Genomic DNA, 27942 nt, shown 5'->3' on the forward strand with positions numbered 1-27942 from the left:
TCCTGGACGGGATCATTCACTGCAAAGACTCGAGAGTCTGCTGCTCAGAGACTGTCACCCCAGGACCATGTGCCTCAGTGACCCAGACGAGACCCCTCACATGTGGGGTGGCAGCCAGCAGGCTCTCCCCTGACCTTCCCGGGAAACTCAGGGCGTCAGCATTGCACTCTGGTGGGAGGTCTGTCCGACACTCCGTCTGCTTGCTGAGCGGCCGTCCGTTCTCCTGTTTTCTGGGTACACATGCTCGGGGAGCTTTGATTTCCGGGGTTTGCTCCAGCGCCAGCCTGCCGGCTTGTTCCCCCAACAAACTCACACAACGGTTTCAGAGTGATCCGGCCGGCAGTAATTTTCTTGTAGAGATCACGCTTTTAATGGTGCTTCTTAAGGTCACAAAGACCTTCTCCTGGGTTTTCCGGTTTTATACTTCGTATCTAGGTCTAGATTCCATCTGTTTGCAAAAGGTGCAGTGCCCAGGTCAGGGGTCACCTGCAGGGGACGCCGCGGGCCGAAGAGACCGCTTTGCTCCAAAGGGTGCCTGCTGCTCGGCCAGGAGCGGAAGGGACAGGTGGCATCGTGAGTCTCAGGAACCGAACATTTGTGGGAAATCTGTTTCAAGTCGTTGTTATGCACCGAAGCACTTACCTCTCGAAACTATACGTCTTGTGGATCGAACGGTGAGCCGGTCGGTCCCATCTCACCAGGACGGTTTCCTAACAAAGCAAAGCAGACAAGGTGGTAAGAGTCAGCCGGGGCCACACGGAGAACAGGGAGAAGGAGGAGCAGCGGCTGGCTCACCACCGCCCTCCGGCTGGTGCGGCCTGTCACTTGTTGGTGAAGGCGAGTTCTGGTGGCCATGGCCATGGCCCGGCTTACAGATTGTCGCGGATGCACTTGACTGGGCCGCCCGGTGGAGCGACCAGACAGAGCCCGCAGGGTCCCCAGGACCGCAACGTTCGCTTCCCCTCGCGGGGCATGGCGCGCCAGGCGCTGCTAGGAGAAGTCGCATCCATGGGGACTGCCTGGCCGGCTCCTTCTCTGCATCAGAAGGAAATGCAATGGCCCAGGACAGCACCTCGCGGGGCACCCGACAGCTCGAGGCAGGCGCAAGACCCCCAGCGCTCACGAAGCCCCATCTCAGACGTGCTGTCAGTCAATCATGGCTGCCGGTGCTAAAGGTTTTTTGATTTTGTTTTTTCCCCCAAATACATCAACTTATGATCGTGCACAAGTGTCCCCAACACCACCGTGCGCGGGAAGTGAAGTCCATCTCCAGCAGGAAGCACAGCATCAGATCACTCTGATCGGATCTGATGGCTCCAGTTCTGGGTTCGACTTGGTTCCAGTTCTAAAACAAGATGCAAATTCGCGAAAAGGCAGAGTACGGGAAGACGTGAGAAAACAAACTCGCAGCTGCAGGGGTGAGTGACCGGCGCACAGGGACGTCGCCGTGACGGCTGCGGCGGGATGTGCCGCCCCGTTTCCTCACGGCGCACACACGGCCGTGGGCTGCTCAGGAGCTGCAGACGCGCTGCAGGACCGTGTAGCTCTCCGTCTCGGGCGCGGCTGCTGCCCTCCTGTCCGCTGCCCGCCGGGGCTGCAGGTGCGCACTCCGCAAGGCCCCGCTCTCGCCAGAGAGCTGTCCTCTCCGCGGTGAGCTGTCCTCGCGGTGGAAAACGAAGCACTAGGGGACCACAGGGGCATCCGGGGAAGTCAGGCTGTGTGACAGTCCCTAAGCAGTTGTCTTGCCACCACATCCAGCCAGCGTCTCGTGTCCTTGTCCCTTCCCAACACCCGCCGCCCCCTGAAGAGATGGCCCCTCGCCTCTCCTGAGCCTCTCTGTTCCCAGCCTGGTGCCCTTCAGGCTCTCTTTAGGTCACTGCCTTAGGAATCTTCCCGAAATGTAAACAAAACAGGGTGACAAAGAGAAGCATGCGCAGTGGCCCCCGGGGAGGCTGACAGGTCAATCGGGTCCTTCTCTCCAGATATTAGTTGCCCCTGGCAGAGCCGGAAGCCGCTTGCTACCACAGTGAAGAGTTCAGCAGCACCAACGGGGCGAAAACCCAGTCCACGGTGACTTCGGCCAGCAAGGAGCAGGGCCTCCGGCTGCCGCCTTCTGCGTGCCACGACTCCCAGGACGCCTCCTCCAGGTGACACACGGAGACTCGTGCACGGCTGCGTCCCAGCCTGGCTCTCCAGGGCAAGGTCTTATTCGCAGGGGAGTCGCCAGCAGAGAGGTCATCACCCCACAGAGGGTCTCTCGAGCCCCTGCTGCGCTCCTAGGGCAGTTTCCGGCGCTGTCTAGCCTCACGCGGTGACAGCCATGTTGCGATGTCACCGTGGTCATATTGTCCACAGCAGAAGTAGCTCCTCAGTCTTGTCGACTCTCGACTCTGAGAGAACGCCCCCCACCCCACCCCCGGGACGGAGGTACAGACAGGATGCTGGGAGCAGAGCCCACATCCTGGGCTCCCAAACCCAGAATCCGACCGCGGCCTGGGCCCTGCCCTCTCCCAGAGGCATCATTTCCCTTTTCCGTTGCCTGGTCACGGTGGCTTTCCTTTAATATTATGCCAAGATGTGTCCCCAGGGCCTCACGGTGAACTCTGCGAAGAACACGGCCCCCAAAGTGTTTGGCTGATGTTTCCAAACACCCAAGTTTTAACCATAAAGAAAAACAAATGAAAAAAATGCAAAGGTTCAAACTGTCTCCCCCAAAAGCTCGAGGGACACCGTGTAAGGAACATAAGAAGCCATAAAAACAAGCCTGAGTCCAGAAGCGCCCCACGGCTGTTTAGAAGGCCGTCCTACAGCGTGATCACTGGATCTTACATTTCTGAAATGATTCCAAGAACAAAGCCTCACTTTCCCGAGCACAGCTGCGGCGTCCGCGTCGGCCAAACACACTGCCTCCCTCGCCCTGCTCCGCACGCCTTCTCCTCACAAGCAAGATTCCTTCCCTTGACCTGTGAGATCATTTCCTTTTATCCAAAATTGTAAGCACTTGCCCTTCCTTCCGGGAGGGGAGCGGCCCGACACGCAGATATGACAGAGATCCTCGGGGCTCCCCACAGCATGGACATCCCTGCTCGCGGAATCCCAAGGCTCCCGGGGGCTCCATGCGGTGGGTGCCCCGCTCAGAGCCAGGCAGGAGCGAAGGCGTTCTCCTGACATGGAGGTGCTTCCGTGTCTGTTTCCAGTGCCCTTGGACAGCTGCAGAAACATCCAGGGCCTACGATCTTTGCCACGGACTCAGCCATCACATTTTGAAGCTAAAAGTCAGTTTTTAAAGATTTTATTTATTTATTTGATAGAGAGAGAGAGAGATCGCGAGTAGGCAGAGAGGCAGGCAGAGAGAGAAGGGGAAGAAGTCTCCTCGCTGAGCTGAGAGCCCGATGCGGGGCTCGATCCCAGGACCCTGAGGTCATGACCCAAGCCAAAGGCAAAGGCTTAACCCACTGAGCCACCCAGGCGTCCCTAAAAGTCAGTTTTAATCCAACGGCCAGATGCTGAGACCAGGAGGAGCTAAGTGAAAGGCATTCAGCATGGAAGGCCCTGCCCTGCCCTTGGGGCTCGTCAGGCCAACCTCGGGGAGCTGGGGAAAGCGGAGGCCGCAGGTGGACGCACTCTGAGTCCACGAGTTCTCCACACTCTCGGGGAGCATCATGTCCTTGTTCTGAAAACCTGCTGGACGGGCCATGAGTTCTGCAAATAGAAGGCAACCTTCCTCTCCCAGGAGATGTGTGGGCTCCGTGACCCAAGGGGCGGGAACGGTGAAAGATGGCCGTCACTCTGGTCTCATTACCTCGGAGTCGCTGCCTGCATCGAGACAAATACATCTCGGCCAATTCATGTTCAGTTTGGGATGCCGGCGGGGCTCAGTCGGTGAAGCATCTGCCTTTGGCTCAGGTCATGATCTCGGGGTCGTGGGGTGAATCTGGCTTCGGGCTCTGCTCAGTGGGGAGCCGCTTCTCCCCTCCGCCTCTGCCCCACTTGTGCTCTGTCTCTCTCTTTCAAATAATTCAATAAAATCTTTTTAAAAAGTCACAGAATCTGCCCATTAAAAAAAAAAATCATGTTGAGTTGAAAAACTCAGTCCCCCAAAATACAACTAAAACTCACCAATGACATTTTAGGACCAAATACAGACTGGAAAATTTATTTACTTATAACCGTCTACAGTGTATGCAGTTTTATTTATAAGTATAGTTTCTGTAAGTTTTTATACATAATTTATAGGTATTATAAGTAGTTATGAATATCGTGTAACCCGCGGCTTTTATCAGCAACCACGTCTATAATACCTGTTCAATGCACGACAGCTCAAAATGAGATCAGATGTAGTGATGGACTCAGACGGTGGGGGGGAGGGGGGCGGTGGTCACTGCCAGTTCCAGCTCCCGCGCTGGACGATGCCGTCATAGAGGTCTGCGTGCTAGTAAGCAAGTGGCATACACTCCAAATCACCCTAAATCCTGCATAAAAGACCAGACAGCCAAACAGACAATGAACAACCCCCCTGGATACTGACTATGAAGTGGCTGGGTTTCCTCTCAACTACGGAACACGGGCGTGTGAGGACACACAGATGGAGCCAAGGTCAGGAGGCCCCCAGGGTCTCCCGGACTCTGGAGCCTGGTCTCTGAGCGGCAAGGGACGCAGGCCAGCATCCTGACGCGTAACCAGATCTTCCCTGGGCACCTGGGCAGGAAGCCAGGGACTCTTGCGTTATTTCAAAGCTGATGAGTAAAGGGGAAAGGACAGAGCTCCCCCGTGGGCTGTCCCGCTGGGCCACAGCAAGGACACGGGAAACGTCTAGGAGTAAAGGAACAAGGAATGACAGAGCTAGACCAACACCATTTTGCAACGCGGTGACACAAATGAGAGCCACCACTGCTCCCATCACAGAGAAGCCCCCCTCAATGGAGAACGCAGCCCCTTCCTGCCTCAGGGAGGGAGCCTGGGTCTGGCCCAGACTCCGGGCCCACCTGCCTCGCCACAGGACATGCAGAGGAAATTGGGTGGAAATTTGGTGGCTGGGGCAAGGTCACACACATCTTCCTGGAAAGAGCGGGAAGGCCAGATGGCGGCGAGTGTGTCTCATCTGTCATCTTGTCCCCACGTGGCCATGCAGGAAGCACCTGACTGCTGAGAGGCCCCCCTCTCCCAAGCTGGGGGCTCCCGCGAGCGTGAGCAGGGCCGCCACACGCTGCCGTCGGCACAGGACCTGTGAGCCTGGCAGAGGGGGCAGAGCTGGGAGAAGGCGTAGAGTCACGTGTTCTCAGACCGACTGCCCGCGGCCTCAGCCTGGTTCCCAACGGTGTGTGTGTCTTGGTTTGTAGGAGTTTCCTGACGCATCTTATGAAAGTCTGCAGGGAAACTCTCTTGTCTGTGTTCAACATTCCCGTGGGCAACAGGCGGAATCAAATCCGAACTCAAATCCTGCGGCTTCTTCTGGCACGCCGAGCCGAGCTCGGAGAGACGGCCAACCTGCGGGTGGGCGCCTGTCTTTCTGCCTCTGACAAGTTCAAAGATTCACCTTTTGTTTGCAAATTCACCCCCAAGGCATCCAGATTTCCTTCCCTGGTTCTTGTCACTGGGAACACAGCCAGTGTCGGTCCCACAGGGCCTGTCCCTACAGCTGGTCTGTGGGGCGCTGCCCAGCCCCCCTTCCACGCTCGGCTGCTTCTGCCCCTCTCGTCCCCAGAACGGGACTGCGACACCTGTTCCCTGCCCCTACAAACGTACCCCCTGCTCACTGGCATCTTGTCCAGGAGTCAAAGACCACAGGTCACGTAGCCAATACGGGGTGCCGAGCCCTGTGTCGTCCACTCTTCATGATCACGTAAGGGCAGAGACGCTCGGCGCCGCGTGCTGGTAACCGAGAGGGGGTTCCACGGACCCCACAGCGGTGCTCGCAGACGGCACGCAGCCGACTTCTGTCTAAGTGACCGGAGCTCATGTGGCAGTGTTAGGTGATACTGCTTTACTGTTTTGCTGTTCCTCGATGAGGACATGAAGGGTGGTGTTCGTGTCCTGTTGGAATTATTTTTCAGAAACAGCAGGAAGAATATATTTATTATTATGTTTGTGTGTTGCTAATAAGTATTAAGTAGTCCTGGTTCTTTCCACATTTCCAGCTTGCTGGTGACTGGCAGGCCGGGCCGCGTGCCCCTATGCTTGCTGGCATTCTCACTGCGTGTTCCCCTCGGAGGTCAGGAGCACGGTCAGTACGGGTGGCCCCATGCACAGACACACACATACGTGTGCACCGAGGCCGGATGCTGGCAAGTTGCACATGGCGGGGAGGGAACAGGACATTCCAAACGGGGTCTGGTGAACACGGGCAAAGCTGGCGTGGGCTGACGCAGACGAGGGGCTGATGAATTCCTCCAAGAGCCTGAAGAGGTGAATGGGTGCTGGGAGTGGCAGGGACAGCGCTTTTCAGACTGGGACCCCCGGCAGGGCCTTTGCGGGCGGTGATGCTTGTGCTGAGAGCGGAGGTCAGGAGGGCAGGCCAGGCCCGGAGCACGGAAGGGGTTTTGGCCCGAGGAGCAAGTGCAGAGACCTGCGGGCAGCACGGGGCTGGTACCGGTCAAGGCCAGCGTGGCAGGAATGGGGCATGAAGGAGCCGGTGGCAGACGAACGGGAAAACAGAGGTCAGACTCGAGTGTCTGACTTTGTCCTTAAGTCCTTGTGACTTCACGGAGGCGCCGGAGCCATAAGGGCTCGTACGCCATCCCAGTGCATCTCAGGGCCTGCTCCCAGCTACGGAATAGGTCAGACACAGGCAGGAGACAGAGGAACGGGCCAGCTAGCTCTGGGGAGGGCTGCATGGCCCGGAGGGCAAGGGCGACGGGAATGGAGTAAAGAGACCCAGGGAAGGGATTCTGCAGGACACACAGGGCCTGCTCAGTGGTGACAAGGCAGGCGTCGACGGTGACTCTGGTTCGGGCACCAGGAACTGAGTGCGTTGAGTTGCCACTTGCAAAGACGGGGAGTCGGGCAGAGTCTGTCCGAAGGGGAAACCAAGGGTTCAGTCTGGGATGTTCTGGCCGGAGATCACGTGAGCCATCTCGAATACCGGGTCTACGACGGAGGCTGCCTGGAGCAGGGACACAGGGGACAGCGGCTGTACACCTCACCGCCTTAAACAACCCCAAATCACCCAATCAATCTTGATGGGTAAAATGGGAAAAAAACAGCAAACCCTCCAACTTTTGAATTTGAAGCTTCAGAGGGACCTGGACAGGGACTGGAGGGGACAGTCACCAGGATGAACACAGGTGCATCAGGCGGGAGCCGCAGCAGGTCCTCTGCACGTGGGGGCCGGGCTCCAGGCTCAGGAGCCCGGTTCCTAATGAAAAATAACTCTGAAGGTCGACCAGGATGCCCACAGACCACACAAAGTGTAGAAAAGGTCAGAACTTCACCATGAATACATAGTGTCTAGAGCTCCTTTTAGCTCAAATTCCTAAGAAGGAGAATTGAATTTGTTCCCTGCTGTTTGAGGTCATACGATGCGTCCAGTGACAGGTGAAAAAATACCTAAAAACAAGGACTTTCTAAAGTGCTCACTTCTGCAGCCTGTCGGGAGCGTTGATCGGAGCACCAGACGCCCCCCGGGCCGCTCTGCAAAACGGAGGCCATCGGTCCGCATCCGGAAGGGTCCTCGCACGGAAGGGTTCTCGCGAGTTACGACCTGTGACCGTGGCGGGACGCGCTGCCACAGCCGGCGTCTCCACAGCGGGGGTGGCAGGCAGGCAGCCACACGCGGCTTGCACGCGTCCCGCCGCCCAGAGGCCTCATCTCAGCCCAGAGCTCACACCTCACGTGCTCCCTACATTCATGCTGTGACGGTCGGGACGCGCTGCCCGGATGCGGCAGCCAGGCACAGTCACGACTCAACCTGGTGAGGACTCTCAGCCGTGCACAAACCCGGGCCGTCACCGTCCGGCTGACCTTCGCTCCCGCTGGCTTCAGACGCGTGCCCAAGCCACTGGCCAGCTCTCCGGCGTGTTTTATGATGCTCTGCCGACCGAGCTATCTGGGCTCTTCTCTGGAGTGTTATAAATTGAACGTCAGACAGCAGCATCCCCGTGTTCCGCTGATGAGGACTCCCATCTCCAAACGCGCACCGCACCGTCACTAACCCCACATTGCGACCTTAGCAGGACGGATCCGGTTCCCCTGGCTGTCCCCACAGCGTGCGGTTCACAGCTGGTGCGGGCGCTGTGATCACAAGCCCGGTGCATCTCTCCTGCTGGCTCCTGTCTCCCTTCCTGGAGGTCTGATTTCTCAGAGAACTAGGGTCACTTGTCCCGTAATGGGTCTCCCCTTCCGACTCGCAGATTTCTTGCTCTGGTTCAGAAGGACCCTGAGACTCTGTTCGATGGAGGCTTGGCTTTGAGGCCCCAGTTTCTCTGTCACGAGTCTGTCTACACCTCCCATCCATCACCACTTCCTGTCTGAGCTTCTCGCTTTTGGGGAAATTTCGAGGGCTCTGGGTTCCAAGGGCTTCAGGAACCTTCCGTGGTAAAGATCCTGCTGACCCCCAGGGGTCTTGCGCCCACGGAAGTCTGTCCCCCCAGAGCCATTAGGACTTTCAAGTGCTGAGTTCTAATTGTCTCACATACTCCGTGTCCGTATCAGCCAGACTCTTCTACAGAGAACAACTTTCCCTAGCCAGCAACCCGCAGTCCATTTCATAATGGAAAGCATCATAATGTTTGCTTCTGTGTAACTTCTAGAACAACCGGGTGACGGTGGTTGACTCTTGGCACCCACGGCTACCGCAGAGCCCCATTTCCCTGCACGTGGAAGCCAGCTGGGGCGCTGCGCTCCTGCTGTCACGTCCAGGCCTCCTGGGTACAGAAAACTAAGAAACACGCAGGTTCTGAAGAGAACACAAAACCGCGAGCTGGTGGTCACCGTGGCCATTGCACGAATCTAAAGCCAGTTGGGTCACCCGGCTACACAGGTTTGAGGCTTGTGTTTCCTCCCTAATGCTCTAAACTTCAGGCCCACTCTCACCTGTGCTGGCTGGTTTGGGAGCCGGAAAACCAGATCAAACGAAGGTGAAGTTGCTTTCCTCACACACCCCCACAGGTAGGAACCTTGTGGCGTCTCAGGATGCACGTGCGCCCGGAGGCTCATCGGTGTCTCGCTCCCGCGGAAGCCAAGCCCCAGAACCCGTCATTATCCAGGAGGCTCTCTAAATTACTCCCCGGGGCGGGGCATCTGGGGACCGTGGGAACCACCCCACGGAAGGCTCCTCCAAAGACCGTGTGTTGGAGATGTCACTCACGTCGTCCACGGCGTGGACCACTCCTGCGGGCGCCGAGCTGGGGGCAGAAGGAAGTGAAAACGGGCGTCACGGTGGCGCCCCCGTCCGCTTCCCCACCATCCACACTCTTCCACACTCCTTCCTTCCTTTCTCTTTTCTTTCAGAGAATGCGTGAGACGGACCACACGCACGTGGGCTGAGGGGAAGAGGCAGAGCGGGAGGAAGACGGAGTCTCAGCAGACGCCGCACAGCGCAGGGAGCCCGATGCGGGACTCGATCCCAGGACGCTGAGACCACGACCTCAGCCGAAGGCAGACGCGTCCCTGTCTGAGCCCCGCGGGGGCCCAACACGACACCACGCTCATTCCTGCTGAGCCCGCTTTTGTTTTCACCGTCTAGACCTCCCCAGCGGTGCGCTCCTCGCCTCTGCTTGGTCTCTCTGCCCCCTCTGCCCCCGCGGCTCCCTCTGGTGTCAGAGTCTCTGACTCTTCCCGCTGCCCGGCTTCCCTCCCCTCCTCCCTCGTCACACTCTCTGGAAGCGTCTTCTCCCACGCCTCTGCTCTTCATTCCATACCCCTGTGTGTCGTGGGAGAGACAGGACAACTCTACCCCAAGTCTCGGGTGACTGATGGGCAGCAAACCTCACAGCACAGTCTCTGCCTTCGGGAACTCGGGTCTTTGAGGGCAGTCGGAACCTGGAAAAACGCAACGTGCTCCAGAGCGAACGTCAAGTGAACACAGGCGAGGCAGGAACGGGAGGGAAAGTCTGCAAGGCCGCTGGGACCGTGCCGCTGGGACCGTGCCGCTGGGACTGTGCCGCTGGGGCCGTGCCGCTGGGGCCGTGCCGCTGGGGCCGTACCGACAGGCCGACCGGCAGAAGCAGCACCGGGCAGCGGCACTTCCTGCGACGGTGCGAGCAGCCCAACCCCGGCAGTGAGATGTCGCTCACGCCACGGGAACCCCGCGCTCAGGGAGACACCTCGAAGCAAGACCGCCAGCCCTGTGGTATGCCGCGGTTCCCGACACACCTGGCTTTCCGACCCTTTGACAGACGGCTGCTGGCCACCGGCCACCACGGCCCAGCAAAGTCTGAGCTAGCAAAGTAAGACTGGATGAGAAAGATATCCACTCTCTGTCAAAGAGATACGAACTGTGTTTCACACTGTAGGGCAGGCCCGGGACCTCCTAAAGACCTTCCAAAGTCACGTGCTAGACCATATGACACACACACCAGCGAGACGCAAGGCAGGCCCCTCCAGGAGAACAAGATTTAGGCGGACAAGAGGAGGCCCCCGACATGAGCCAACTTACAGGGCAGGGGTGAGAGCCTGTTGGCCGCAGAGCCCCCAAGGCTGACCTAAGGGAAGCAGGGGGCTAGTGGGCAACATCGTGTAGGCCAGAGGGCCCGGAATGTGGAATCCATTCCACAGGCAACGGCGCTGACCTTTCCACAAGGGTTTGTTTCATCTGGGGAAGAAGGGAAGGTCCTATTGAGACAGTTTTCAAGTCAACAGCCAACTAAAACCAACTAAAACCACGTCAGGTAGTTCTGTGCGACTCATCAATAGCACCAGAACTCTGTCCACGTCACAACGACCAGCCGTGTCCACACTGATGACCTTCTCACACCCCGGAGGGCTCTTCAGAGTTAGTAAAGAAGGATGCCCCTTCCCTCTGATGGACTAGCGGGCAGAGAAGGACCAGCCAGAGCCTGGCCTTGTCAATTGCTGAAAGAAGTGTGACCCCATTGGGCCCCAGAATCCCTATGACCCATACGGGGCTCGCTCAGAACTTCTCGCCACGTTCAAGCCACATTCCAACAGCCTGTTAACTCCTCAGCTCCTTCCAGAAAATCACCCTCCCCCAGAGCATGAGAAATCCCGCGTCAGGGCAAGGGGCAGGAACACAGGACGCACAGGAAATGGCTGCACTTTCTTTTTCCTTCAAAGAGACAAGTGCGCATGCGTGCGTGCACACACACGCACACACGCGCGCACACACGCGTGCACACATGCACACGCACACATGCACACACACGAGCACACACACATGCGCGCGCACACGCACGCACACACACACACACCATGCAGAAGCAGATCACCTGTCCCGGGAAGCTTGACCATCGAATTCCTCATCGGAAGGCAGCAGAGGGCGAATCCGACAATGAACTCTGACATTCCCTTTTAGCTCCTACAACCAGAGAGTTTCCACCTGTGAGCGGAGGAACCGTTTCCCCGGAGAGGACATCCCGAGTACTGGCTTCTGAGCAACCCCCAGGAAGGGTACTGGGCGCTCAGTGCTCTTTCAGGCTTTTTTAAAATCCCCACGTGAACGTGTTCCCTGGCAAATGCCTGTCCTGTGGTGCTCAGACACGCTTCCTGGCGTGGCGCTGGCCTTGTTTGCCCACGGGTCCTTTCCCAGCGTCGACACCATGATGAAGCCGTCCGTTCCTCCTTCACGGCACAGTGTGTCAGAAACACAAACTCTGCCACCGTGTCCCCTGGAAGCCATGCGTCCCCAGCGCCTCCCACCAGCCCGTGGTGCACAGCCGCACTGCGCACTCCCCCACGGCTAAAGCACCGGGTTTTCATCGCTCCTGAAGGGCCGTGTCTGGAACAAGCAGCTCATCTCTAGCTGCACATTTCTGACCTGCTGACTGTCCTTGCAGCCTTGACCCTAACGACCTAGTCCGTGCTTGGGACTGTCACCTGACACTGGGGATGCCGCACCCACCGGAAGGGAGCCACACACTCCTCCCCAGCACCCCAGATGACAGACACGTCAGTGGGAAAGCATGGGAATTGTCGGCGTGGCCGTGGTTCTACCAGAATCAGACATCGGTGGGGGCAGACGTGGGCTTGGGAACCAACACTGTGTCACAAGACAGGAAAGACCATGCAGAAGGAGGGGGAGGGCCAGGCAGGAGAACCTGGGAGACAGCAGGTGAAGGGCAGTGTCAGGTGACCTAAGAGGTGGCCGCATCCCTGAGTGAAGGAGTGTCACCACCAGGAAGGGACGGCCACCTCCACTTCACGCGCATCCGGCCTCCAACGGCACAGCCCAGTGTGGTCCGCGAAGCCTGGGGGAGGGACCCGGTCCCCAGACTGAGCCTGGGGTCCGAGCTCCTGTGGCAGGGCTACAAGAGGGACTCCCGCTAACAACCACGGTGCTGCTGCTGCTGCTGCTGTGAGTTCTGGCATGTTCTCCAGTTTAAAAACTGATCTCAGCTCGCAAGGCGATGCTGCTGGCAGTCACCTCTCTAGGCACCTGCTCTCACCCCACGTCTGCATCAGCCTGCACCTGTGCACCTGCATTCTGCTTAGCCTAGGGCTCTAGCCTGTGGAAATATTTTGGGATACTCCTTGCCATTCGATACGTTTGGTATAAATCCCTTTCAAATTGTCTCCATCAAGTCAGTGAGAATTAGGATCCAAGGAGTCTGGGCGGAGCCCAGAGGATTTCCCTGCACAGCTTCTCTCCTGGTTGTCTTCTGGGTCGGGGTCCTGTCCCTGGCTGATCCGGCCTGCCCCTCCTCCCTGCGCCTTCTTTACAGACACAAAAACCCAGGGGGCAGGGGCTGGCCTCCGAGCTCTTATACTGACGTTCTGGTCATTAATATTTCATGTCATGCTTTTGCAAATGCCTGGCTGAAAACCAGACACCCTGCATATCTCCTCTTCTCTTGATGTGGCACCTGGAAACCACAAGGGGACATCTTCATTTTCGCACATGCCTACTGGTTCCCGTGAGCAGCACGTTTGCCGTCTGAGCAGTCAGAAACCGTTCCCTGGTGATCGGTTCCAAATCTTACACTGGACTCACAACTGGTTGGTTTAACCAGTCGCCACGCACAGCTGTTTTTGCTGCAGCAGCATGAATAAGACACCTACGGACTGATTTACAGACTAGAGGGCTCTTGGGTCCCTGGGTCTCCCTGACGCTGAGACCCACTATCTGTCAGCGGGTCTTCCAGGGTGCAGAACGCAGCTGGGGGTCAAGCCTCGTCCCCGGGCCTGGTTCCTGCCGAGAGGGCCAGTCCGGCCCCTTCAGGCCCCGGGGGAGCGCAGGGGACCGGCAGCTCCTGGCTGGTCTCTCACCTGGTCTGTGCAGCAGGGAGGCACGAGGTCAGAACGAGGTATGTACACGCACCAAGCGCTTCCAGAGCGCCTGGCTGGCAGGAAACTCGCAGTGGATGCCGTCTGCTGCGGCGGCCCGGAGCCCGAGCCCGGCCTGCAGGCAGCCTAGGACGGGGGCCACGCTGACCCGTGGGGGAGCCCGAGGGCACTTCCCAGGAGCACAGGCTCCGTGGGACCGTGAGCCCGCCACGCCCCCCGACCTCCCAGGAGCAAAGCAGCTCATCCAACAGACCTTCAGCTCCGGCCTCGCCGGAGCACACACGGAGCCGGGGTCCTCACACCTCCCGGGCCTCAGCCCCGCACCGCTAGACAGGAAGGCGAGCCAGCCTCGGCGTCCTCCCGGCCACGGAGGAAAGCCAGGGCCAGCGCCGGGCGGAAGGCTGAGCTCTAAGGACCCGGCTCACGCGTTCCAGGGGCCGCCCTCGCAGACCCCAGGGCACAGGCCTGCCCCGGCCCTCGCACACAGCCAGGGGTCTCACCGCCCCGCCCCACCCCGCTGCCGCTCAGCCCCGCCCCTTCCAGCCTGCGGGCCACACCTCCTCACTGGCCACACCTCCCCGAGGGCCACGCCTCCCATCAGGCCCCACCTCTCTGGCCACACCTCCTCGCCTATCCACCCGCACCCGCACCTGGACCTTTCACTGAGGTCCCTCCTCCAGGTCCCCTGTCCCGCCCCCTTTCTTGGACTGTGGACGGCGCTCACCACCAAACGGTTGTGCAGCAGCTTCCTCTTCTGCCTCTCCAGCTCATACCGCGCGCTCGCCTCCTGCAAGGACCTCTCGAGGCGGCCCGCCTTCGACTGCCAGGCTGCGGGGACGGTTTTACCCCAAGTGTGAATGCGGTTTGGGAAGAGGATCTTGAGACCCCCGTGACTGCTCCCCCTGCAGGAGACTGCTGCGTCCCGAGGGAAAGCCGGGGCCCCTCTCCCTCTCCCCCTCCCCCCAGCCCCCTTTCCAGAGCCGAGGCACACTACGGCCCATTAGATAACCCAACGGTCCCCTTTCCTGGAGTGTGTGTCTTGGAGGACTGCCCGCGAGCATGCACGTGCCCACCTGTCACCTGGCTCGAGACCCAGCAGGAGGGTCCCTGAGCGGAACCCTCCCAGTAAGGTTGGCCTCATTCCCACAGTGCCGCTGGGGTGAGCACTTACAGCCCCAGAGCCAAAGCACCCTGCTCCCCGGGCTGTACGTCTGGTAGGTGACAAGAACATCCCCATCTCCACCCAGTAGTGACCGAGCCCAAGAAAGAGGTGACCAGACAGAAGGGACATCACACCACACATCAGGGACATCTGACACAGGGGACTCAGCAGGGACGTGGCCCCAGCACAGGGCCAACATCAGCGTTGAGGGAGCCTCTTATCATCCCCAGGGGACAGGGGAAATCTCATGTCCATTCCCAAGCAGCAGCACAAAGTCACAGCTGAAGCCAACTCCAGTCCCCGGCAGGCCTCTGTCCCTGTCAACGGGCCGGGCAGCCATTGGGTTAGGGCCTCACCTTACCTAGCAAAGCCTCGTGGCAGAGCGGTGCCCTCTGCACGGCCGCCACCACCTCGGAAAGCCCGTCCTGCAGGTGCTCCCGGCAAGCTCTGAAAACCTCCAGAGAAGAAGCTCGCAGCGCCTCTGTGTCCTGCTTCAGGGCCTGGACCAGAGAACACACGCGGCGGAGATAAGGTCATGGGTCACACGGCACCGTCTGGAATAGTCAAGTGAGGGTCTGTGAAACAAGATCACAGCCACACGAGTAACACAATCACACACAGACTTCCCAGGACCTGCGTCTCTTCAGAGCTGAAGCTCTCTAACGTTAGAGGGAGGACAGCTTCCTGTCGGCCGCGGACTTCCTCACGAGGCCGGCCAGGCCCCAGTCCCCACGCCGGCCTCCGCACGCAGGAACGGAGCTCTGGCCTCTTGCGCCGACCGCCCTCGGGACCACACTGTCCTGAGCACACGACGACAGCCATGCTGGCCCCTGTGCTTGTGAGACCCACGTCCAGGCGCACACGCAAGGGTGTTCAGTGAACTCGGGGGGCAATGGAGCCGATAAGCGGTGCCCCCCACGTCAGGGGCTCTTCCCTTCTGAGGCCGTGGGACACTGTTGGGCACCAGGACAAGTGGCCCAGAAGGAAGGAGCGGCCGTCCTGGGGTTTGACCTCCAGCAAGTGAACCGCGAGATCCCCGCCCATCTGAGATACACGTCCTTGGGTTAAGTCTTTCTTTTCCGTAAAAGGAAGACCATTTCCGTATGTTCCGTATCAGAAACATTCTGACAGAATGTCCACACTGACATCTCGCATCGCAGAGGACAGCGACTCCGCACGCACTCCCGCGGTCCGTGGGCAGGAGAACGAGCCTGTTGGGGGGACTGATGGTGTTTGCAGACGGCGTTTCTGCTGTTGTCATAATGATCTTTCTTTCCCCTCCTAGTTTCTGCCCCGGTCACTTGTTTGTGAGGAAAGGTGGACAATGCTCGCGGACACACCACAGCATAAAAATAACCCAGCACCGGCTCGCCCTGGACGCTTGCCAGGCGCCCTAGAGCCACGGCCACGCTCTGACTTTTCTTTCCGGACAACTTAGCAGTTTACCGGGAGCCACCCCTGGGACTGCGGTGGCGAGTTTCTGGGCTGTCCGGGCCCCAGCAAAGCCGCGCCCTGCCCTGTGACACTGGATTAAAGGAGAGGCCCACCCTGCCTCTCCGTGTGGCAGGATCAGAGCTGTGTCGCACAGCCCGGCCACGGCCACACGGTGCTTCTCCTTCCCGCGTGGGCTCAGGACCCCAGGCCTCCAAGTCGGCAGGAAGGCAGAGCTCCCGACCTGAGCGCCAGGGGCCCATGTCCCCAGCACAGGGAAGCTTCTCCCGCCTCGTGAAGAGGGCCACAGGGGCAAACGTGCCGGGACCCCACGCCTGCCGACTGAGGAGCTTCGTTTCCCTACAGCAAGCCTCCTCCTAACCCCTTCAGACGGGATCTGGGCTCGCAGGCTTAAACTTCCCCAGTCCCGCCGGAAACGGCCCCGTGAGTGGGGGACGCGGACAGCCACGTGCAAACACAGGGACCCACTCGCAGAGCTGCTCCTACCTGAACGCGGCGCCAGAGCTGGGGTGCGGCCAGGGCTGCGCTTCTCCGCGGGGGCTCCCGCTCAGGGCACCGGGAGCAGAGCTGGGCGGCCGCGCCAGCCCCCTTCCCACTCGTTCCTCGGTACTATTGTGCACAAGAGAATAAAAGACGGTCAAAGTGTCAGCCCCTGGGAGCAGGTGCACTCCTCTGAGCGGAGGCTGTTCACTACTGTCTGCTGAGTCCCACCGGCCCGACCTGCCGCGGCCTGGCCGCACCCCTCGGCCTGCGCAGGGCCCCCAGGGGTGCCGGGTGAGGAGGGTGAGGCGGCACAGGGGCACAGAGGGTGCAGGGACAGGAGTGCGGTGCGGGTACGAGGGGCTCACGCGGGGCCATGTGGACATGGGGCGCAGGGGGTCCTGAAGGCATCTGCCTGCGGCAGGTGTTTAAGGACCGAGCTGTCTGGCCCCGTGAGTGGGGCAGGGTTGGGGGGCCGCAGACCTCGGCAATAACAGGGTCGCTGCTTGGCTGTTTCCTTCAGGGCGATGCCAAGCGCGCGGAGATTTTCAGGACAGAAACCTTGTTTGGGAAGACGGCTCCGGGAGTTCGGTGGACAGGACGGAGTGGAGGGGGCTGTCACGGGGGACAGAGTAGAGGAGTCAGGACACATTCAGGGACAGACTTGGCATGTCCAGGAGGTGATGCAGTGGGACGAGACCGGGACCCCTGTAGCTCCAGGGTCCCTGTCCTGTGTGGCCAGCTGCGGAGGGGCCATGACTCAGGTCCTGAGGGAATGGTGATGCATTCGGGATTCTGCTTTGCTTTGGTTTGTGCTCTACAGTGTTTAAGTCCTGACGCTCTCGTGCTGTGTCCTCGTGGCTCATAGTGGTGCCGACGGCCTCCCACAGAGACCAGCCGCGGCGTCCCACGAAGAGAAAACCCGCAGCTCGGTACCAGCCGTCACAGTGCCATGGCAGCTGCTGCTCAGGGAGAGCGACTCGCCATGACCTCACCACGTCCTTATGATGTCCTAACCATGTCCTCGCCACGTCTTTACGATGTCCTAACCACATATCTAACCTGGCGGCGCGTGGCTGCAAGCCGAGGGCACGTGAGCTCGCTGCATGAGCAGGCACCGGCTTCTCTTCGGGAAGAGTGTGGAGGCAGAGGACGCGGGCCTCCCAGCACGGTGGGGCTGACGGGGGACACCTGGTCCCCAAAGTGCCCTGCGGCAAGGAGGAGGCCCAGCGGGTGTGGGGCTCCCTCCGCGTCTGCCCCTGGCCGCGGACAGCACGGAGAGCCGGCGGGAGGCCAGCCACGGAGACGGCAGCACCTGGAACAGGAGCCGCTGTGGGGCCGGGACAGGCCAGGGTTGGGGGTGAAGCACCCTGAGGACCGGTGCCACCTGAGCATGGGGGGCCAGGGCCGCCTGGCTGCGGATCTTTCCCTGGTGCTTGAATGTTCTTCACTACAACTCTTTCTGCAGCAGGGGACAGAGGCGAGCCTGCTGCCGGCTGGGCAGGGCTGGCCCCCTCCGTGCCGCATGGGAAGCCTGTCCCATAGATCCAGGGCTCTGTGCGCTGTGATCCAGCACACTGCCACCACTCCAGCGACTCGGGACAATCCTTATCTCACGGAGACGCGCTGGGCAGGAGCACGGCCGGACAGTCGAGGCCCTGCCCCTGGCTAACAGTCATGCGGCCGCAGGCTGCGTCTCTGCTGACGGAAAGGAAATAAACTAAACCAGAGAGTGATTGCATTGAATTCGGCTCCTCTGCTCCGACGGCGGCAGACACTCCGACCGAACTCCTCTCGGTGCCTGGAAGGTAGGAAAGCGCCGTGATGGCAGGTAAGTGGATTCTGTCCCAAGGGTCCGACAAGGGAGCGAGGGGACGGGGCTCTGTTCCCTCGGAGCCGCTCTCCCGTCCCCTCTCGCCGGCGCTGCACAGCGGGGGGCGTCCAGTAAATGCCAGAGAGGAGACGCGCTCGTGACTCTTGGGACGGATCCGTCGGAATGGCCGGGGTCGGCACTGTCCCAGCGCGCCGGGGCCCGCTCCCCTCCACCCCTACGCTGAGGTCGCACGGCAGCTCCCACGGTTGTGGAAACCCACGTCTTCCCTGGACTCCAGAACGCGAGGACAGGTGTTTCCTTCCAGTCAAAGCTTTTGACTGTAATTCACCCAAAACCATGTCAAGCAGACTCTTCCCGTGTGCCGGGAGCAGGAGGGACGCCCGAGCTACATGTGCGACACTGAAGGGGACACGGAGGTTGCTGGTGGGACGGGCCAGCACGGCTGGAGGACGTGTTCTTGATGTGAGCCCTCCACACTGAGGAGAACCTACACGCAGGGACGCTCAGGGCAGCCCACCCATCCGTGGGACAATGACGGCTACAGAGAACCCACGGCCCGTCCTGTCCTGGGCGCAGCAGGTACCAGGAGCCACGTGGGCACGGGCCTGTGCAGACTACAGCTCGGGGACGTCACGCGGTTCACTGCTCCACCCATTATGTGGCTACAGACAAAACGGAAGCAAAACAAAGGCCCTAAACTCTGAAGGCTCAGATTCTCTCGGAAAAAATATAATGTACGTTTATTTAAACATCCAGACCCGTATTCCAAAGTCTCCGGTACCGACTGTAGGTCCAACGGGAATTCAGAGGGAAATGAAGTTGAGCGACCGAGTCTGGCACGTGGGATATGGGCCATCTGGCTTCCAGGGCCAGGCTGGCCAAGGAGGAACAGGCGGAAAGCCACTGGTGCCCGAGGGTACTGAGAAGCAAAGCCCGGAAGCAACAGCTCAGGGCTCTGGGGAGGCAGCGGATTCATTTGGAGAGCAACACTGAAAACAGGAACAGTGTCCATGAGTAGGACAAGCTGCCCTGGACGTGTGACCAGCCACTCTCTGCAGCTAGGGCGAGCCTGGTGGACAGCGGCTCCTGGAAGAGTCCCGCGCGCCCTTCCCCTCGCATGGGCTGCACAGGAGGCCTGCGCCACAGAAGGAAGATGTTCTGTCTTATAATCATCAAAAATGGCGAAGAAAGACTTACCATACAAATGCCAAAAATGTTTCAGGCTTTTTGTGTAACTGACACACTATGCCTGATGATCTTAACTGTGAAGAACATGTTTTCAATTTCATCTCGATGACACTTGGGAACACGGCTGGAGCTTCGTGGCGGCCCCCAGCAACAGAAGGTCGTGAACTCCACGAGCCACCTCCACACGTCTAGCCCTGCGCGGAGGAAGGAACCCCGGGCGCGAGCTGTGGGGTCCAGCCGCGGGCCCATCTATGCCCCTCGGAAGTGCCGTGGGAAGGTTTGGGTGCAACGCGGGAGACATGCTTCACTGGGGCTCAGGCCAGAAGCTCTCGCAAAACGAGCAAATAAATTAGTGCTTTATTTAGGAAACAGTACGGAGAGTCCCAACTTAACCGACAAATGTAGTGCAGCTAAGTCCAGCTCAGTGGAATGGGACAAGGTAATTCAAGGAGCATCAAGGGTTGGAAGACTGAGTTCTGCTGGAAGGCCCTCAGGAGAGGTCTGCAGAGGTCACATCTTACCGATGAGGGACGCAGACGAGCCCTGGCTTTCCAGACTGGCTTCTGTTAACAAATGGCCACCACCTGGGAGACTCAGGACAACACAAGGGCATCGGCTCACGATCCTGGAGGCCAGCACCCCAAGCCCAGAGGCTTTGGGGCAGGACCTGCACACCTGTCCGGCTCCCGTGGCCGCTGAGGTGCCCTGGCTATGCTGCATCATGTCCCCTGCTCCGTCCTCACCTGGCCTTTTCCTCCTGAGAGGCTGCATGGTATGCAAGGCCCAGCCGGGGCTCCGGGGGCAGCAGCAGCTGGTCGGCTGTTCAAGACCAGGAGGGACAGGCTCCTGCCGCCAGGCACTCTCTGCCCTGCCCCCTCCCTTCCAGGTGCGTGGCGGACCAGGGTCCACTCACGCGAGCATGAGCGTCCTTGCCAGGATGCCAGGATCACTGTACGTGGGGGAGGGCAGGGGCTGAAACTGAGAGGCCCGAAGGTCCTTGGGGGTACAGGCAAAGGGGGGGGTCACGATGGCTGGGCAACCACGAGGAAACTGAACACCCACTCGTACGCTTCAGCTGGGGGAAGGCATGTCTGTAAGTCGGACCTCAGTAAAGCGCAGGCCCCTCACTACTTTGTCCTCACTAGATCCTCGTGGGCACGGGACCCGACCTCGTGCCGCCTCGGAGGCGGGGGTCCTGGCTACCCCGCTGCATGGCAGGAGGGAAGGCCAGGACGGGCGGCAGTCCGGAGCCCGGGGAGGACTCAGTCCACCCCACCTGCCGGACGCGTGGGGGCACTACCTGGGCCAGTCGCAGGTGAAGAACGGCGTTTTCCGTTTCCAGTTCAACTATCCGCTCCTCTTTGGCCTACAACAAGGACCAAACAAAGGAAATTATGACCATAATCAATCGCATCAGTAAGCACTCCACCCTCGGAAGGAAGCCAGCCCCCGCATCAGTGAAGAGCTGCAGGGGAGGTCAGCTGGGGCAGGGGCTGTTTCCGACACAGACAGAGCCCACGTGCCCCGCATCTATGACCCCCCCTCCAAGTGCAGTCCCCGGCTGCCGCTCCTGGGGCTTGTCGGAAACGCAGAATCCCACATTATGGCACATAAATTAGAGCACAATTAAATTGCTGAAAAAGCCCCACCCCAGATCTACCAGAGTCTGCATGTTAGAGAGAGCTCCAGCGGACCTGTATGTAACGTAAAATCTGGGACACACTAAAATCAGCATTTCTGTCCTTCTATTAGCTCACATGAAAAGCTACCTGTTAGAAATCTGTCATGTGCCAAGCACTTGTCTGGATACTCTGGACACAGCTGTGAACCGATCCGATGCGGGGGAAGAGCCAGTGCATGGGTAAGAGAGCTGGGGGACAGTGGCAACACCACAGTTAAATCAGTCTATGGGTTCGGAGACAGAGACAGAGACAGAGTGGCTGCCCAAGGTGGGGGCAGGGCTGGCAGGGCCAGCCAGGAAACCGGAGCAAAGGGGAAAGCCCATGCAAAGGCCCTGAGGCAGGGACGAGTTCGCGGAGTTGAGGATGGAAGAGAAGGTAAGACTCCAGGGGGAAGGCGGGGTCTGGGAGGAGGGATGACGGGGAAGAAGGGGCTGTTGTCTGCAGGGCTTTAAGTAGAGGAGTTTAGTTAAGAGCTATTTACAGTGAATGCTGAGCAAGCCAGCTGCTGGAGGCCTCGGTGGACAGAAAAGCATGGGTTTCCCTGAAGCTGGTCCGGAGGCCATCCTTTCTGCGGGGAGTCCCTCTCCCAGCCCGCTAACACGCAGCTCTCAGATTGTTGTGATCATTTTGGGACAATCTCTTTGTGACTGGTTATAAAACCAGAAACTTGGATGTCATCTGGACTTTGTTACCATGTTCAGTCAGTTTTACCTCTTGAAAAAAATTACCAAACTTGGAGTATTTCCGCAGAAGTCCACTTCTGGCATCTAGCAGATGCCGGCCCTGTCCGCAGCCCTATGGAGCTGGACTTGCCCTCCACGCAGTTCACCGGCCCAGGTGCACAGGTCAGTGGCTTCTGTATACTCACCGCTGTGCCAATGTCACCAAAACTAGTTGGCAGTTATTTTCATCTCCCTGAAAGGAAGCCCCACCCCTTAGCCACTGCCGCTGATGACCCCCAACCCATCCCAAGGAAACCAATAATCTACTCTCTGTCTTCCCAGATTTGCCAATTCTGGGCATTTTGGACCCACAGAATCATGGGCTGTGTAGCCCCTGCGAGCAGTATCCTTCACTGGGCACCTTGTTCTCAAGGCGGAACTATGTCGTGGCATCCTACCAGAATTTCCTTTCCTTTCGTTGCCCGATCGTATAGCCATATAGCTGTTCCTGGACGAGTTTTGTGGGACACACATTTCCCTTTCTCCTGGGAGTATTCCTAGGATGGGGACCACATGTGTTACCTCCAGTTAGCATCTGGGGAACTGCATACTCCCGTCTGCAGTGCATGACAATGCCAACCTGGCCACACCCCTGCCAAAACTTCCCATCTGTCCTCTGAGCATGGCCATCTGAGTGGGTAGGAAGTGGCATGTCATTGCAATTCAGTCTGCGCTGCCCTGATGGCTAATGCTGACTGTCAATTTTCAATGTGCAAGTCATGCACATTGGTTAAATTCCTTCTGAAGCATTTTAATATCTTTGATGATATTTAAGTAGAATTGTTGTTTTTAATTCACCTTTTTTTCCCCATTGCTATGAAGTAGAAAGACAGCAGATTTTTGCACCTGGATCTTGTATCTGTCAAACTTGTTGAAATCACTTACTAGGGCTAGTAGTGTTTTTTGATGGATTTCTTGTGATTTTCCATATATGAGATCATGTCATCTGTAAATGGAATCGTCTTCCTCCCTCCTGTCTGAGATCAATATCTTTCCCTTCTGTCATCTTGCCTAACCAGGTGGACAAGCATGTCCGGGAAGATGGTAAATGGATGTGGTCAGAGTGGATCTGTTCATCTTGCGCCTTTTATCTTATGTGTGTCAGCTGGGGGTTTCGTGGACGTCCCTTTATCAGCTTTGAGGAGTTGCCATCCGTTCCTAGCTGGTCAAGTGTTTTCATCATGAAGCGGAGTTATATTCTGTCAGAAGCATTTTTTCTGGATCTACTGAAATGATCATGGGGTTTGTCCTGTCTCCTATTGAAGCGGTCAATCACATTCACGGACTTTGGAATGCTAAACCATTTGGGGGATGACTCCCACTTGTACATGGTTATAAGCCCTGCGGTTTGCCATTATTTTCTGAAATTTTTTCTATCTATACTCATAAGAGATACTGCTCTGGTTTCCTTGTGAGATTTTCATGTGGTTTTGCCATCAGGGCAATACTAGTTTCACGGAATGGGAAGTGTTTCCTCCTTTCTATTTTTCCGAAGAGCCCGGGAAGGACGGCTATTAATTCCTCTATAAATGTTCGGTAGAATTCATCAGGGAAGCTGTCTGGACTTGGGCTCTCCTTTGTGAGATTTCTAATTCCTCATGTAACCCAGTGCGTTACGGTTGTGTTCACAACTCCTACTTCTCCTTGAATCGGTTTTGGTGATCTGTGTCTCTGCAGGAATCGGAGAATCTCCCCCGGGTTAAACTGTCAGCAGTGCTGTTCACAACATGTCTGTGTCTCCCTTTTTATTTCTGTGAAGTTGGTAGTAATGTCCTCTCTTCCAGTCTCAATTTTATTAATTTTATTTAGTCAAACGAAGGGTCTGTCTGCTTGATTCATCCACTTTTGGTTCTGCTGATTTTCTGTGTAGTTCTTCCAGGCTCTGCTGCCCTGGTTTCTCCTCTGGCCTCTGTCATGCTTCCATTCTGCTCCTCTCAGACTTGCTTCACTGCTTCATCCAGTGTCTTGAGGTGGAAGTGTAGGTTGCTGACCTGAGAGCTATCTTCTTGTTTAAAGTAGGTGTTTCCATCTATGAATGCTCCTTCAGGTGCTGCTTTACCTGTATCCCATAAACCTGGCTGTGTGGCTCTTCATTTTCATTCCTCTCAAAATATTCCCAGACCTCCCTTGTGATTTCTTCTTTCACCCACTGGTTATTTAGAACTGTCTTATTTCATTTTCACCTATTTGTGAATTTCCCAAATTTATTTTGGTTATTAATCTCTAACTCCCCTCTGTTGTTACCGGAGAATACATTTTATATGCCCTTTATCCTTTTCCATGTATACAGGCTTCCTCGGTGGCCAGCAGGTTGTCTAACCCAGAGAGTGCGCTGCATGAGTACAAGAGGGTATCCTCCTGCTGCGTAGACGGGGTGTTCTGTGCATGTCCTCCTGGTCGGGCTGGTTCATTAGCACCGTTTACATTGTCTGTCTCCTTGCTGGTCCTCTGTTCAGTCTGTCTGTCTGTTACTGAGAGGGGAGAGGGGATGTCTGCTGCTATTATTTTTGAGTTGCCTTTTTCTCTCTTGGATTCTGCCAATTTGGGGGCCATGTCATTAGATGCACACATAATTTTCCTATCTTCCTGATGGAGTGATACTTCTGTCACAAGCAAATATCCCTCTGTATTTGTTGTAACACTGTTTTCATCTGAAAGTCTATTTTGTCTGATATTAGTACAGTCTGCTTGTAGCTGATGGTGGCATGGTGGGTCTTTCTCCACCCTTTTGCTTACAACCTATTTGTTTTTTTTTTAAGATTTTATTTATTTATTTGACAGAGAAAGATCACAAGTAGGCAGAGCAGCAGGCAGAGAGGAGGAAGCAGGCTCCCCACCAAGCAGAGAGCCCACTGCAGGGCTCAATCCCAGGACCCTGAGATCATGACCTGAGCCGAAGGCAGAGACTTAACCCACTGAGCCACCCAGGTGCCCCGCTTACAACCTATTTGTATCTCTGAATCTAACCAGGCCCCCTGTAGACAGACAGCATGTAGTTAGATGCGGCTTCTTAGCCTGTCTGACAGCACTTGCCTTTTGACTGATGGTTTGTCCATTCACACTGAATGTCCCTGACATGGCTTTATGCCCAACATTTCACTCTTGTTTTCTATGTGCCCCATGTCCTGTTCGTTCCTCATTTACTGCCTTTTTTTTTTTTTTTTTTTTTTTTGCATTCAGTGGATATTTTCTGGGGTGAAATCTTAATTTCTTTGATGCCCTTTCCCACTAGTTTTGGAATAATTTTCTCAGTGGTTGCACGAGGGCTCGCCCTTACTTTGAACCTGGAGTAGACGACTTCACCTTCACAGACAGATTCCAGTGAGATACGGAAACACTCGTGTCACAGCTCTACTCTTCTGTTCCACCTGTTGTGTTAGTACCATTACACATCATGTCCGTCCATGTACGTTACAGATGCAACAATCCAGTGTGGTCATCGCTGCTTTAAATTTCAAGTTCATTAAAGAAGCTGAGACAAGAAGGGACAGCATGTATATATTTATAGGGTTTGCTCTGCTGGCCTTCTTCACCATTTTGACTCCTCTTTACTTGGTCCTGTGCATTCAAACTACCATCTGGCATCATTGCCTTAACTCAAAACTTTGCCTCCATCCACCTACTTTGTACTACTTTTGTCAAAGGTAATACATTTCCATACGTTATATTTTCAATGACACAGTTATACATATATTGTTTTACACAACTGCTTTTTAAGTCAGTGAAGGAAACAAAGAAAAATACACCTTTCCTCTGTATTTCATAATTACATGACCATCTCTACTGGCATTCTTTGTGGATTTGTGTTTTTGTGCGGGGGTGCCTGCTTTCAGCCCGAGGAACTTCCCTTAGCATCTCCTATAAGGCAGATCTGCTAGCGACAAATTTTCTCCAATTTTGTCTATTGGGGAATGCCTTTATTTTGCCTTCATTTTTATAAGACTGTCTTGCTGGATAAAAGATTTTTGGTTGACAGAATTTTCGTCTTTCAGCACTTTGAACACGCCGCGCACTGCCTTGACCTCCACTGATGCTGATGAGGGTCTCCTGACAGTCATGGCGCATGACTCACTCTGCTTTTCTCTTTATTTCTAAGATGCAGGTGGATGGGAATTTCTCTGTATTTTTCCTAATTGGAGTTCATTAAGTTTCTTTCACGTGTACCAAATTTCAATAAATTTTGGGAGTTTGAGCAATTATTTCTTGGTCTACTCTCCTGGTGCCCCCCTGATGTATATGCTGGTGTGCTTACAGGTTTCACACCTTTTCCAGAGGTTCTATTCATTTATCTTCTATTTTTCTCTGTTTTTAGGATTGCATAATTTCTACTAATCTAATAGTTTGCAGATTCCTTTTTTGTCTATTCAAATCTACTCTTAAGTCCTCTAGAGAACATCCTTATTTCAGTGATTTTCAACTCTAGGATTATAATTTAAAAAATAATTTCTATCTCTTTATTGGTATTTTCTATCTGATGAGAAATTATCATATTTTCCTTCTCTTCTATAATGCAGTTTCCTTTAGTTCTTTGAACATATTTATAATGACTGTTTTGGCTTCTTATTAATTCCAACATCAGGCATTCTCATGGGGAGTTCCTATTATTGGTTTCCCTGCTGTGGATGAGTCTCACTTTCCTGTTTCTTCCATGTCTTATAATTTTTTGTTGAAAACAGGACATTTTAGGAAATGAAGAAACTTTAGATAGTGATGCCTTTCTCCTACCCAGTTTTTTTTGTTGCTGTTGCTATTTGTGTGCTCTGTTGAGTGACTTAGTTCGCCTCTTCCGGGGAAGTCTGCCCTGCCGCACCCTCCCAGCGGGAAGGACACAGCCCCGGGCGTGCACACAGGTACTGGGAGACAGTAGTTTAAGCAGGCCTCTTCTTAGCCGCCTCTCCCCAATCTCTCTGTTACTCTGCCTCCCTTGGTACCACAACAACCCCACTAATTACTGACTGCCTTACTGTTTTCAATAATGGCTTGGGGCACACATTTCTCCACTGTCTGGTCCAGTTAAACTGGGGCAGGGATACTTTTGGAAGCCAGTCTGAGGTCTGTCCTGACCCCAGGCTCTCCGTAACCTCGAGTGAACCAGGTTGCCCATTAGCTTGTTGCCCATTAGGAGCTGTATCGCACCCCCACCCCCCACCTTTCACTCATTGAAGTCCCAAGTCCAGGACCTCAGAATGTGGCTGTATTTGGAGACAGGGCCTTTTAAGGGGTGATTAAGTTAAAATGAGGCCATTGGAGAGGTTTTCAATCCAATTTGACTGGTGTCCTTACAGGAAGAGAAGATTAAGGTAAGACTAGGACCTCACACACTACAGAAAGGGAAGATGACGGGGCCTGGGCTGCACGAGGTCTTTGAGGACCATCACCCCAACGCTCCCCTGCTGGCCACAGCCCCAAGGTTCAGAGTGGAAGGGGGCGGTCCAGAGGCCAGTGCTGCTCGGGGTGCTGCGGCGGCTGCGCTCACCTGCACCTGGCGCTGCAGCTGCCCGGCCCGCTGCTCCGAGATGCGCCCCCAGCGCCTCTGAGATGCCACGTCCTGCGCGGGCATCGCCGGGCCCAGCTCTCAGCTGAAACACTGTAACAGAATCCACCGGAATCCGCGTGGGGGGGCGTTTGCGCCCCTCCCCCACCATGGCTTCCTCGCCACGGGGTCAGGGGTTGGCGGCGGAAGGAGGGGGAGGGGTCAGAGGGCCCTGTTGGGGAGGGGAGTGGCTCCCTTTGAAGATCATTTCCTAAAGTGTGGCCGTTCCAAATGCCATACAAACAAGCGTCTTCGGGGGACGAGGGGCTTCACTGCTGTCCTCACGTCCGCCAGGCGACCACGGCTTCCTTTCCCGGGGGAACGGCCCCGCGGCGAGGGGTCCTGCGTGGGCGCCGCGACCAGACAGCGTGCGGCGCACGGGTACTCAGTTCAGGGTCCGCGGCCACACCCCGCGCATCTGGAGGAACAGGCAGGGCGTCGTGCGGAGAAGCCACATCCTCGTCCCAGCCTCTGCTCGGGAGAGGCCGCCT

At 56.7% G+C, this 27942-nt stretch overlaps 1 protein-coding gene across 5 annotated transcripts in view; it reads right to left on the reverse strand.

Moving 5' to 3' along the window:
• KIF25 (kinesin family member 25) overlaps positions 1-27783 on the reverse strand; it is a 43405-nt gene extending 15622 nt beyond the window's left edge. For 2 of the 5 annotated variants that reach the window (XM_032338477.1, XM_032338475.1), the window contains exons 1-8: positions 27395-27499; positions 20815-20880; positions 16499-16621; positions 14922-15060; positions 14123-14226; positions 11385-11473; positions 9305-9341; positions 643-710 (exon numbers count right to left, since the gene is read on the reverse strand). In XM_032338477.1, coding sequence (XP_032194368.1) covers positions 643-710; positions 9305-9341; positions 11385-11473; positions 14123-14226; positions 14922-15060; positions 16499-16621; positions 20815-20880; positions 27395-27478 — 710 coding nt within the window. In that variant the 5' untranslated portion in view covers positions 27479-27499. Of the gene's footprint in view, positions 1-642; positions 711-9304; positions 9342-11384; positions 11474-14122; positions 14227-14921; positions 15061-16498; positions 16622-20814; positions 20881-27394; positions 27506-27691 lie in introns of those variants that run through there. The other 3 variants (XM_032338472.1, XM_032338473.1, XM_032338474.1) reach the window with 3 other exon arrangements.
• Between the last annotated feature and the right edge of the window lie 159 nt (positions 27784-27942).

The sequence above is a fragment of the Mustela erminea genome, chromosome 4, assembly GCF_009829155.1.
Source record: "Mustela erminea isolate mMusErm1 chromosome 4, mMusErm1.Pri, whole genome shotgun sequence".
Classification (NCBI taxonomy): Eukaryota; Metazoa; Chordata; class Mammalia; order Carnivora; family Mustelidae; genus Mustela; species Mustela erminea.